The following is a 13,683-nucleotide window of genomic DNA, read 5'->3' as shown; positions in this document are numbered from 1 at the left end:
TACTTTATGAAGTAGTCACTACTTTTATCTTCATTTTGCAAAAGGTTAAACAGCTTGATATAGAGGGAGAAGAAACATATAGCACTCACCTACCTATATGAGAAAACATCGCCTTTGATATCCAACAATAACAAAATGCTACAATAAGAAAAGTACCAACGACCCAACGAACTTAAATATATTTACAACACACATGGAAAGCACTGAGCACAATGCCTGGTACATACATAAACTAAAAAACAAACCCACTGCTACTGAGTTGATTCTCACTCATAGCAACCCTTTAGGACAGAGTAGAACTGCCTCAGAGGGTTTCCAAGGCTGTGAATCTTTACAGAAGCAGACTGCTTCATCTTTCTCCTGCACAGTCAGTTGTTCAAACACAATTGGTGGGTTTGAACTGCTGACCTTTTGGTTAGCAGCCAAATGCTTTAGGCACTTTGCCACCAGAGCTCCTCGGTGGCATGCATAGTGCTCAATAAATGTTTTATTATTTTTATTAACAAATTAACTTTATAACTTAGAAAACATCATAATTTCAGTGTCTGAACTTTCAAAATGACAACTATTTGCATCAAAGAAATATTATGGAACTAGAATTAAGAAGGCAGCTGTGGTGGCATAGTGCCTAAGGCATTTGACTACTAACCAGAAGGCTGGTGGTTCAAACTCATCAGCTACTCCTCGGAAAGAAGACTGGTTAATCTATTTCCGTAGTGAGGCCACCTAGGAAACTCAAGGAGGAGTCGCTAAAAATATAGATGCTGTGTAACTATGTATTTCAGTCAACCTCAATCATTGCCACAAATGGGAGGGCATTAGCATACCTGAAACGAAACCTGTAGACATCAAGTGGGTTCTGACTCATAGGGACCCTATAAGACACAGCAGAACTGCCCTATAGGGTTTCTAAGGCTGTAACCTTAATGGAAACAGACTACCACATCTTTCTTTCTAGAAGAACATTAGCACAGATAATAAAAAATATTATCTGTAACTCTTCAGGACTTTTCCAGGGTATTATTAGCCTAAAGAAGGGCCAATTCAATAAATATAATACAGTACGAAATCCCTTGAAGAAATTTAGCAGTGGTGAAACAGAAAAAAAAAAAAGGTAGATAATTGAGTCCCTATCACATTGGTAGCTAATACAGAGTAACAGGAAAGGATTGTTACACAAGGAAGAGTATGGTACCACAGGATGCATCCTCACATTTTAAAAAAGCTTAATTGTAGAAAACTCTACATATTGGCCGAAATCAAGAAAAAAAGGGATTGTTATCCCATTCACGAAAACAGCTTTATTTTTCCACTGAATATATAAACAATGCATGTTACTGTTCAAAAAGACTACAAACAAAACAATGAGATAAAAAGAAATCTGAGATAATCACCACTAAAATTTTAATGATCTTTTCAGGTCTCACTTTACACACACACACACACACACACACACAAAAATGGACAATGAACAGTTAGCAATATGGTTAAAGTGGTATGTTCTTGTTGCTAATTGCCTTTAGGTCGATTTTGACTCATGGCAACCCATGTGTGCAGAGTAGAACTGTCCCTAGGGTTTTCAAGGCCATGTCCTTTCAGTGGCAGATCACCAGGCTTATCTTCCAAGGTGCCTCTGGTGGGTTTGAACCCCTAACCTTTCAGCTAATGGTCAAGCACTTAACCATTTGTGTCATGCAGGGACTCCTAAATAGTACAGCCAACCAGCATTCTTGAAGAAGGCAGGAAATCCAATTCAAGGCAAAACAATACAGTAAGGAGAGAGAATCAAATTATAAAAATGTAAACTACTTTAATGAATTTGTCTGTTTTGACAAGTAGGCAAATGCTTTCATTTTATCACCTCTATTTTTATTAGCTCAAATACAGTACTGCCAATGTCATTTTTCTTCAATATGCCAGATCACTAAACCTTAAATTCCATTTTCGTAGTTACAAGATGACCAATGGGTCAACGAATTGTCTTACCACTATGATCCAGGACAAAGTCATCCTGGGCATAACGGAATTTTTCAGGTCCACATGCAATAAAAACATCGTCATCACCAAAAAAGTCTTGCAGACAAGTAACCTAGGGAGAAGAGAAAAAAAAAATCACATCCACAAAATCAATCAGAAATATTAAAATTAAAAACAGTCAAATGAAATATATTATCCAGCTGCACATATAACGCTGAGCTGGAATGAAAAGCTGTTTAATATCACACTACATTTCCAAGCACTTTAATCTTCCCAAAGCACTCTCACACACTTGCTCTTGACCTCAGAACAGAAGCATGTAGGACTCATGGTAGGCATCAATATTCCTGTTTCACTGGTGAAGTCAAGGGCATTCACCCAGGGTTAAGTGATGTGTGCAGGGGCCCTTGATAAATGCATGACAAACCTGAGGCTCATAAGGCTTCTGCACTCTGGTTAGTACTCTTTTCTTCTCACTCTCCAACAACTCCACTTATAAGCTGTGACCTTGAGCATGACTTACTTTCTCTGTACCTCAGATTCCTCAACTATAAAATGGTACCTTAAACAAGGTAAAATATGTGACTCAAAACATGAAATAGGCCTAGCATTTAAGTTAAGTTAGAGTAGTTAATTAACCCAAACAATGCATTTCTTTTTTGCAAGTCAAAAAATTTATTGCACAGACAATAAGTGAAGCAGGCACGGATACTGTCCATTTGTTTCAATTCTTACCAAGCAAGGTAAGTGCTTCAGTGAAACTTAGCTCAGGCCACTGTCAGAAGCTTTTAGGAAGAGTTGCATTTTTCATTTTTCCTGTTAAACCCACTTCTCTTGTGCTCTTTATCTCCAGTGGTAATACCTTATACTCATTCATCTATGCTAGAATCTTGGGAGTCATCTTTTTCCTTTCTTCTCTGACCCCACATATCTAGTCATTTTTATCTCTTACATGGGTCTTGAATATTTCTATTCCTAATGCTTGATTCAGGCTCTCCCGCTCTCTTGCCTGGACTCCTGCCACAGCTCTGAAAAAAGCGGGGGGTGCTGCTCTAACAAATACCTAAAATGTGGAAACAGTTTTGGAATTGGGTAATGGGTAGAAGCTAGAAGAGTAGTTAGGTACCTAACAGTAAAAGCTGAGACTGCCTTGAAGAGACTGTTGGTAGAATTATGCGGAAACCCAAGGAGGGGTCGCTATCAGTCAGGTCTGACTCGATGGCACATAACAACAACAACAACAATTCTGATGGAGGTTCAGAAAGAAGGAGAGCTACAAAGAAAAGTCTCTACTGTCTTGAGAATACATATGGTGTCAGCAGTAGAGTGTTGCTAGAAATATGGACATTAAATGTGCTTCTCGTGAGGTTTTTAAAAGATGATGGACATGTGCTTGGGCAATGGAGGAAGGGTGATGATATTTATGCAGTGGCAACGAACTTATCTAAAGTATGTTCAAGTGTTTGTTGGAAGACGGTAGAACTTGTAAGTGATGAACTTGGATATCTGGCTGATGAGATTTCTAAGGAGAATCTTCAAAGGGCTGTGTGGCTTCTTCTTACTGCTTTACAGTAAAATGTGAGAGGAAAGAGATAAACTTAAAATTAGGGGTTCAAGTCAGTTTGAACCAGCTCAGCTCAACACAGTGAAATAGGAACAGATCCAAATGTGTAAAATACGGGTGCACAGGAACAATAACCAGAACAGAAAAAATTACAGGTTGAAGTACTAGGAATGGAGACTGAGAAGAGGCATAGTGAGCCCTTTCAGGAGCCTGATATGGGAGACTGGATGATTGCCAGGGCTGTGGAGAGCAACACACATTCAAAGTGTTTCAGCTGACTGCCATCTTTGAGCCAGGTACCAAAGTTTCTGATTCTGCCAGTCAAGAGGTTTGGTGTTATACAATATGCACAGTGCCCTTGTTTTCTAAGAGGGAGATTAAATTTCTAGCAGGACATTGACTGTCATTTTTCCTGTTCTGGTTATCGTTCTGGTACACCCACTTTATAAATTTAGATCCATTCCAGTTTCATTTCATTGGCTATGGCAGAACTGGGAAGAATCAGTTCGAAATCTTGCTTAAAAATGAACTGTGCAAAATGAAAACAGAACTCAAAGATTTGGACAATTCTGTTGTACAAACTATGGACACATGTCCTAGAATGTTCACCAAGGATGTGTCCGTACAATTTTTTGTTAAAGAGATTAAGCCTGTGACTAATGGATCTAAACTACTACAGCAGAAAATCCATCACATTAGGCTGAAAGGGGCAGACAAAGAACAAAAGGAAAGAACGCTATCTGCCTCTTGAAATTCTACAGGAAGGAAACAGGCAAAAAAAACCTACATCTATTATGCTCCAGAAAAGAAAAGGATCATCCCAGAAGTAGCTCAGATAGCTGCAGAACTACTGGAAGGATCATGGGAAACAGGGCCTTCTCAGTTTCAAAGGGTGGGGCCACAGTCTCCTAGATTTCAGAGTCAGATCTTTGCCAACTTGTTTCTGGAGTGTGAGGCTGCTGTTAGGTGTGGCAGGGGGATGGGACCACCACCTAAAGATGAGGAGGTGGGGTTACTATGCACAAGGGGCAGCAGAACTGGATTTGTGGGGGCTGAGGGAGTAGGGACACAGCTCAGATGGACAAGGATAATGGGTCGCCCAAAGCTGAGGGAACTGAGTTCCATCCCAGAAGGCCTGGAAGGCTGAGCTAAACCCCAGACCTGAGGGGTCTCTACCCAGAATCCAGAGGCTATGGCCAAAACCCAGTGTCTGGAGCTGGGGCCACTGCCCAGTTAGTCTCATAGAGGAGAAGATTATTTTCAAGCCTTGAGAGCTAATGTAATTTGTTCTCCTGGGTTTTGGACTTGCTTGGTGCCTGTTACTCCTTCTGTCTCTACAATTTTTCCCATTAGTACTGAAATATCTATCCTGTGCTGTTCCACCATTGTACTATGGAAGCAGATGACAGGTATTCTTGATTTTACAGGTTTATAGATGAAGAGGAATTTTGTGCCAGGATGGAATATGCCTAAAGTGTCACCCATATTTAACTTAGATCATTCAGAAGATGAGATCTTGGACTTGGAGTTGATTTAAGACTTTTAGGATAATGTGTTGGGATGAATATGTTTTACATGTGTCAAGAACATGATTTTTTTTTTTGGTGGGGGTTAAGGATGGAATGTCACAGATTTGTGTTCCCAAAAATTTATGTTGTAACTTGTAATCTGGTTATAATCATATTTGCGAATGGGGTGTGTTATTTAATGAGGCAGGGCTGTGTAGGGTGTGTCTTAATTAATCTTTTTTGAAATATAAAGTAAATTAAACAAATAATTGAGAGAAACAGAGATGGGTACAGATGGATGCCAAGCCAACCTGGTGATCTCCAAGGAATTAGGAAAGCAATTGGAGACACAAAGATGTTCCCCTAGAGCTGCCTGAGAAAGAAAGCCTTCCCCCAGAGCTGGCATCCTGAATTTGGACTTCTAGCCTCCTCAGCTGTGAGAAAATAAATTTGTTTGTTAAAGCCATCCACTTGTGGTATATTTGTTATACTGGGAAAAAAACAAAACAAAACAAAAAAAAACCTCACTGCCTTTGAGTTGGTTCTGACTCACAGCGACCCCTCCCTTGGGTTTCTGAGGTAGTATCTCTACAGAAGGAGCTCTGGTGGCATAGTGCTTAAGACATTTGACTGCTAACCAGAAGGTTGGTGGTTCAAACCCACGAGCCACTCCTTGGAAGGAAGAGTGGGCAATCTACTTCTATAGTGATACTGCCTCGAAAACCCAAGAAGGGGTCACTATGAGTCAGATCAGACTTGACGGCAGTGATGGAAGTAGATTGTCCAGTATTCCTTCTGGGGAGTGGCTGGTGGGTTTGAACTGCCAGCCTTCTGACTAGCAGTCAAAAGTCTTAGGCACTATGCCACCAAATAACTAAGACTTAGTCTTTAATTGCTATTATTACAAGGAAATAATGCATCTGGTACTAAATTAGTTGACATTTGACTTGAATGAATGCCAAAGTAAATGAATGAGTTGCTTATGTGGAGTGAAAGCACTTAATGAGTCAAAGAAATATAACAGATACAATAGGGTTATATTATTTTTCTACAGCAGTTGTATGTATTTATTTCCAATCAAGCTTTTAATGTTTGCATCTATCAATTTAAATTTGGATTTCCAAGCTTGCATGAGATCTTTGCATTCTTTGGATTCAAGTTGTAGCCACTGAATGCGTATTTGGCTAAGTTATTATCCAAAGTAGTCAAGTTTCAATTAGGTTCAGATTCATCTCAAGTAAGTTATCACTACTCTCAATAAAATGATAAATATCAAGTGAATAAATGGTACAACTGAGATAAACATACATGTATTTTGACCAACTTTATTTTATAAAGGTATACACAGGATACTTACACACCTCATAAAATATTAACTCGCACTTCTATTTATTCATTCAACACTTTTTTTTATTGTACACTACTTATGTGCCAGGAACTATTCCAGGTGCTTTGAACACATCAGTAAAGAGGAGGAGAGGGGGGGAAAAAAAACACACAGACAAGAATTCTTGCCCTTATGGAGCAAATGTGGGGAGATGCACAATAAGCAAAGTACATAAATAAATGTAAGCAATGTTAGAAGGTGATAAATGCTGTGGAGACAGAAAAAAGCAAAAGAAGGGAATAGTGAATGCAGAGGATGGGTGCTGCTGCAATATTAAATAGGGAAGTCTTCATTGCAAAGATAACATTTGAACAAAATATTCAAAGAGGTGAGAGAGCAAGCCACATGAATATCTATGGGAAAAAGTGTTCCAAGGAGAGGGAACAGAACGTGCTAAGGACCTAAGGCGAGATCAAACCTGGCATGTTCACAAGAAACAACAAGGGAGCCAGAGTAGCAGGAGCATGGTGAGGGAGGGGGAACAGTATTGTAGAAATGATCAGAAAGGTAAAGGGAGCCAGAGCCTTGTAAGGCCTTAACAGACAGCAGTAAGGACTCTGGATTTACTCTGAATGAGATGGGAAACCACTGGGGTCTTCATAGCAGAGGACTGCCACAACACAACTTAACATTTGAACAAAATCACACTGTGTTAAGACTAGGTTTTGGGAGGTCAAGGAGGGTATTGCAACTGCAGCCAGGCAACGATGGTGGTTTGTGCAGAGGTATTGGGAATGGAGAAGGGGTCATAATGGATATGGGGATAAGAGAGAGGAAAGAACATTATGATGCTTGTGCAACTAAAAGGAGTGTTGCCATTAACTTTGACAGAGAAAGTGCAGGATGGATAAGTTCAGGGGTGAAGCGGATGCTTATGGATTCAGATTTATACAAGTTAACTATGAAATGCCTATTATACACCCAGGTGGAGGTATTCAGTGCAAAGTTGGACATATATAAATCTGGATTTCAGGGGAGAGGTTTGGGCTGGAGATATAAATTGGGGATTCATGAGCATATGGATAGTATTTAAAACCTTGAGATTATCACAGTAGTGCATGTACACAGAGAAGAGATCTAAGGCCTAAGACCTGAAATACACCAACATTTTGAGATCAGTGTAAAGAAGCAACACCAGCAAAGAGAACTGAGGAGCAGCCAGTGAGAGAAGAAGAAAAGCAAGAGTTTGTACTATGCTGTAAACCAAGTTAACAAGTGTTTCAGGGAGGAGGGGTTGATCAATTTAGCTAAATGCTAAATGCCAGGCCAAGTATGGTGAAGACAGAACTGACCACTGAATTTAGCAACATGAAGATCAGTGGGATCTGGCCACAACAGTGTTAGTAGGGTAGTAGGAAAGGTGGTCAGAAAGCAGCGGTTTAAGAGAGGATGTTGTTGTTGTTGTTGTTGTTATGTGCCGTCAAGTCGGACCCGACTTACAGCGACCCATCCTTGGGTTTCCGTGGCAGTATCACTACGGAAGTAGATTGCCTCATCTTCCTTCTGAGGAGTGGCTGGTGGATTTGAACCGCCAGCCTTCTGGTTAGCAGTCAAGTGCGTTAGGCACTATGCTACCAGAGCTCCTTAAGAGAGGATAGAACGAGAAGAATTAGAGTCACTGAATACAGACACCTCTTTCAAGGAGTTTTGACTGGAAAGATGGGCAGAGAAATGGGAAGATGAAGAAATAACAGCAAATTACTCTGCTGTCGAAAGTATCCAGGAGAGAGGCAAAAATCTGTGATGAAATAAATAAAGAGGAGACTTGCTGGAGCTTCAATTAGTGAGAGAGAATGTGGTCAGTGTACAAGTGAAAGAACTGGCCTTCAGTGAGACTATGGTCAGCTTTCCACACTGTACGTGAAGCAGAAGCCACTAGATGTGGACACATCGTGGTGAGGCCTATTGACACTCTGATTACTGAGAAGACTGAAGCAGAGTCACCCTCTGAGAGCTAGGCTGGGGAGGAAGTGTAGTACGTTTGAGGAGAGAGGTGCAGTGAATTACTTAATATGGCTCTTCTAGTCATGTTCTTTGTGACACTGACCAGATGATAGGTAGAACTATAAAAATGTGAGGTGCAAGTGGCCCATCAAGGGAAATGGAGAGCTTGTAACAATGTAAATGAGGCACCTTGCACCTAGTGCCGTCGAGTCGGACCCGACTCATAGTGACCCTTCCTTGGGTTTCCGAGGCAGTATCACTACGGAAGTAGATGGACCCATTTTCCTTCCGATGAGTGGCTGGTGGGTTTGAACCGTCAGCCTTCTGATGGGACTGTGCAAATAAGGTATAAGGAACCCTAATGCAAGGATTGGTCAGTTTTGCCACCCGCTAGCCTTAAAATAAGCCATCCCAGAGTCAGAAAGGGGGAGCTCACCACCATCAAGAGGAGCCAGGAGTAGAACACATCCTTTAGACCCAAGATCCCTGCACTGTATCTCCTCAACCCAGGAGAGAGAGAGTGAGTGAGAAAGCTGTAAACTTTGCTGAGATGGTGAAGAGAAACCATGGCAGCAGAAGCAGCAGAACCAGGAGAATGGCACAAGACAAAACAGTGGGATTCCCAGCCCACAGAGCAAGAAACCTGAGTGGCAGGAGGCTTGCTGACAGAATGGGATGCCTCCCTGGGCCCCTATCCACAGAGCTAAAAGAGTTCTGTAACACTTGCAGGAGCAGGGCAGAGGCTGAGGGGAGGCTGTTCTGACTGAAGAATTGTATCCTCAGCATTCCTGAACCTGAGTTGTAACCTGTTGCTTCCCCAATAAACCCCATAATGGTGACCACTGTGAGTTGTGTGTGGCCAGTGCAATGAATTATCGATCCCAGCAGAGCAGTAGAGAGGGCTGTGGGAGGGAAGCTTGGTATCAGAATTGGTAAAAAGATTGGAGAGTGGCAGCATGTCTGACCTGTCCCATAGGAATCAGCCTGGAGCTTTACTGTTGATTTTGATACTCCTCCCCTCTTGTGAAGTTGGAGGAGGCTGGAGGATGCCTCCCCACCTCCTTTTTTTGCAAGAGGAAAGGTGTGAAATTGTAATTGGGGAGAACAGGGAGAGTGAGTGGGAAGAGAAGTAAGATGTGACTGAAGGGTCCATTTGAGGACTCCCACCGTCTGCAAGACAGAAATTCTGTTATAAAGCTAGAAAGAAGTTATCCAGCCTACAGAACATTTTTAAAAAATCAAAACCTTTTAGGCTAGAGTAATCAATATTTCATGGGGTTGTATTTAACGAGCCAATAAAAGAAAAGTGATGTGGACACAGATAACAGGAAGTCCAAAACAACAGTGAAAAAGGAAATATGGAATAAAATGGAAATTTTATTTATTTATCGGACCCGACTCATAGCAACCCCGCCTTGGGTTTCCAAGGCGGTATCACTACGGAAGTAGATTGCCCAACCTTCCTTCCGTGGAGTGGCTGGTGGGTTTGAACTCCCAGCCTTCTGGTTAGCAGTCAAGTACCTTAGCCACTACACTACCAGAGCTCCTTTCATTGAATAGAGAACTCAACTTATGCCTCTGTCTAAAGCATAGGTGTCAATCCATGAAGCCCATGAGTTTTGCTCAGAGCAGAGAACCACAGTGCCAAACCTGACTGCCTCCACCCCCGTTATACAGGTATAAGTGGCTTAATATCCACTACACACTCTGTGAAATAGGATGTTATGTGATTTGAATGTTGAGTAAACATCGTATCATATACAGGAGAGAAGCATGCAGGATGGGACCGGGATCTGAGCTGCCCTTGAGCTGAGGAACTGCATGAAAACTTTGGCTCTGCCACTGCTAGTCCTGAGTGGTCATCACAGGGTCTTAGAAAGCTGCACCCACCTGGCCTCTGCCCAAGGCACACATTTGCTGTTTAGCCAGCCCAGCACTAGCTTTCCCTTCCTTCCCCCTTGCCTTCCTTGCCCTTGGCTTTAAATTCTTCCAGCTCCACCCTCCTCTGCTGCCCACCCCCTCAGACCATTTTTTTCTGCTCCTCTTTCCACCGGCCCTATCAATGCAGCCCAGACCACTTGGCGGCCACCAAGAGAACAGCCAAAGCCTGGGCTTGGATTGACATGCAGGGTGCCTTGCCTGAGTGGGGAAGAGGCCTCTGGCGCATTCCTTACTCAGGGATGTCACTAGGGCTTCTGCATGGTCCTTGTCTGAGGTGAACCAGCAAGGTGGCACAGGTAGCCTAGGATGGGCCCCAGGACATCCTCCCCTCCAACCCTAGAGCCAGGCAGACACAGATTCTGAAAACTAGTGAGAGGCAGATAGGATCTACAGTACTTAGTAGAGTACACATCTGCTACCTCCTGTTCTCTGATGCCAATTTCTGAACTTTATTATAATATTACGGGACCAAAGATATATATGTGGTTGGAGTTGCCAGAACAGAGTTATGAGGTGTAATACCTGTATACATGGGATCTCAGGCAAGAAACTTAAACCTCGTAGGCTCAGTTTCTCCACCTGTGTGAGTATGAAGCCAACTTCATTTAACTCCAAGAATTAAATGAGATAACATATGACATCAATTAGTACATGTTATTTCTTCACTTTCATAATTCATGGTATCCAATACACAGGGTTTGGAGGCTGCTTTTCACTAGGGGGTGGCTCTATATTAAGGCTGGGGCCTGAGGTAGGCAGGCCTGGGTCTTGAAGGCTGCTTTTTGCTTGAGCATGGCTCTATATTAAGGGCAGGTACTGAGGTAGGCGGGTCCAGATCCTGGAGGCTGCTTTTAGCTTGGGGATAGGTCTACATTAAGGCCAGGACCTGTGGTAAGTGGGCTGGGGCTTGGGGTCTGCTTTTGGCTTGGGGGTGGCTGTATTTTAAGGCTGGGGCCTGAGGTAGGTGGGACCAGGACTAGGGGCTCCTTTTTGTTTTGGGGAAGCTCTTTATTAAAGCTGGGGCCTGACATAGTCAGGCCCAGGGCTTGGAGACTGCTCTTCACTTGGGGGCGGCTCTATATTAAGGCCAGGGCCTGAGGTAGTTGGGCTGGGGCTCAGGGGATGCTTTTTGCTTGTGGGCAGCTCTATTTTAAGATTGTTGCCTGAGGTAGGCAAGCGCATAGGGGTTAGGAACAACTACGGGAGACGAACTTGTCTGTCCATTTGTCATCCTGTGGTGGCTTATGTGTTGCTTTGAGGCTGGAGGCTATGCCACCATGTTGCAAAATGCCAGCAGGGTTACTCATGGTGGGCAGGTTTCAGTGGAGCTTCTGGGCTAAGACAGAATTGGAAGAAAGAAGAGGCCATCCACTTCTCAAACAACCGGCCAGTGAATAGCAGTGAAACACTGTCTGATATATTACTGAAAAACTTTATGAATAGCCCTGAAACATTCTCCAATACAGTGCCGGAAGATGAGCCCACCAGGTCAGAAGGCACTCAAAATTTGACTGGCGAAGAGTTGACTACTCAGAGTAGAGACAACCTTAATGATATGAATAGAGTAAAGCTTTTGGCTGATGTGGCATGACTCAAACTGAGTAGAAACAGATGCAAACATCCCTTAATAACTTAAACATGGAATTATGAAGTATGAATCTAGGAAAATTGGAAGTTGTTAAAAATGAAGTAGAGCATAGAAAGATTGATATCCTAGGCATTAGTGAGCTGAAATGGACTGGTTTTAGCCATTTTGAATCAGACAACCATACGATCTACTACTATTCCAGGAATGACAAGTTAAAGAGGAATGGTGCAGCATTCATCATCACAAAAACTATTTCAAGATCTGTCCTGAAGTACAATGCTGTCAGTGATAGGATAATATCCATATGCCTACAAGGAAGACCAGTTAATACTACTATTATTCAAATCTATACACCAACCACTAAAGCCAAAGATGAGGAAATTGAAGATTTCTACCAACTTCTGCAGTCTGAAATTGACCAAATGTGCACTCAGGATGTGTTGATTATCACTGGTGACTGGAATGCAAAAGTTGGAAACAAAGAAGAGTTATTGGTGACCAAATGTGCACTCAGGATGTGTTGATTATCACTGGTGACTGGAATGCAAAAGTTGGAAACAAAGAAGAGTTATTGGTGGTTGGAAAATATGACCCTGGTGACAGAAATAATGCTGGAGATCACACGATAGAATTTTGCAAGACCAATGACTTATTTATTGCAAATACCTTTTTTCAACAACATAAGCAATGGCTATGCATGCGGACTTCACCAGACAGAGTAAACAGGAATCAAATTGACTACATCTGTGGCAAGAGGCAATGGAGAAGTTCAATATCATCAGCCAAAACAAGGCCACGAACTGATTGTGGAACAGACCATCAACTGCTCATATACATGTTCAAGTTGAAGACAATTAAAACAAGTCCACAAGAGCCAAAATACGACTTTGATAATACCACTCCTGAATTTAGAGACCATTTAAAGAATAGAGTTGATGCATTGAATCCCAATGACCAAAGCTCAGAGGAAATAACTATGGGATAACATCAAGACTATCATCCATAAAGAAAGCAAGCGGTCACTAAAAAGATGAGAAAAGAAGAAAAGACCAAAACAGATGTCAGAAGAGACTCTGAAACTTGCCCTTGAGTGGAGAGTAGCTAAAGCAAATGGAAGAAATGACAAGATAAAAGAGTTGAACAGAAGATTTCAAAGAGCAGCTCGAGCAGATAAAGCCAATTACTATAATGAAATATACATAGACCTGCTGTTAGAAAACCAAAAGGGAAGAATACGCTCAGCATTTCTCAAACTGAAAGAACTGAAGAAAAAAAATTCAGCCTTGAATTGCAATACTGAAATTGGGCAATATATTGAATGATGCAGGAAGCATTAAAAGAAGATGGAAGGAACACACAAAGTCACTGTATGGAAAAGAACTAGTCAATCTTCATCCATTTCAGGAGCTGGCATATGATCAACTTATGGAATACCCATTGAGATGTTTCAACAAACAGATGCCCCATTGGAGCCACTCTCTCAGTTATGCCAAGAGACTTGGAAGAGAGCTACTTGGCCAACTGACTGGAAGAGATCCCTATCTGTATCCATTCCAAAGAAAGGTGAAAGAATGTGGAAATTATTGAACAATATCATTAATATCACATGCAACTGAAATCTTACTGAAGATAATTCAAAAATGGTTGCAACAGTATATTCACAGAGAGCTTCCAGAAATGCAAGCTGGATTCAGAAGAGGACATGGAACGAGGGATATCACTGCTGATATCAGATGGATCTTAGCTGAAAGCAAAGAATGCCAGAAAGATGTTT

General features: G+C 41.9%; 1 protein-coding gene across 1 annotated transcript in view; it reads right to left on the bottom strand.

Moving 5' to 3' along the window:
• The window catches only part of DCLK2 (doublecortin like kinase 2), a 229,198-nt gene that overhangs the window by 75,522 nt on the left and 139,993 nt on the right, over window positions 1-13,683 (bottom strand). Inside the window, exon 3 of the mRNA XM_007951540.2 lies at window positions 1,987-2,089. Coding sequence (XP_007949731.1) covers window positions 1,987-2,089 — 103 coding nt within the window. The remainder of the gene's footprint in view (window positions 1-1,986; window positions 2,090-13,683) is intronic.

Source organism: Orycteropus afer, unplaced genomic scaffold, assembly GCF_000298275.1.
Source record: "Orycteropus afer afer isolate SDZICR_OR568_19922 unplaced genomic scaffold, OryAfe1.0 scaffold00297, whole genome shotgun sequence".
Taxonomy (NCBI): domain Eukaryota; kingdom Metazoa; phylum Chordata; class Mammalia; order Tubulidentata; family Orycteropodidae; genus Orycteropus; species Orycteropus afer.
This window is presented reverse-complemented; position numbering and strand designations above follow the sequence as displayed.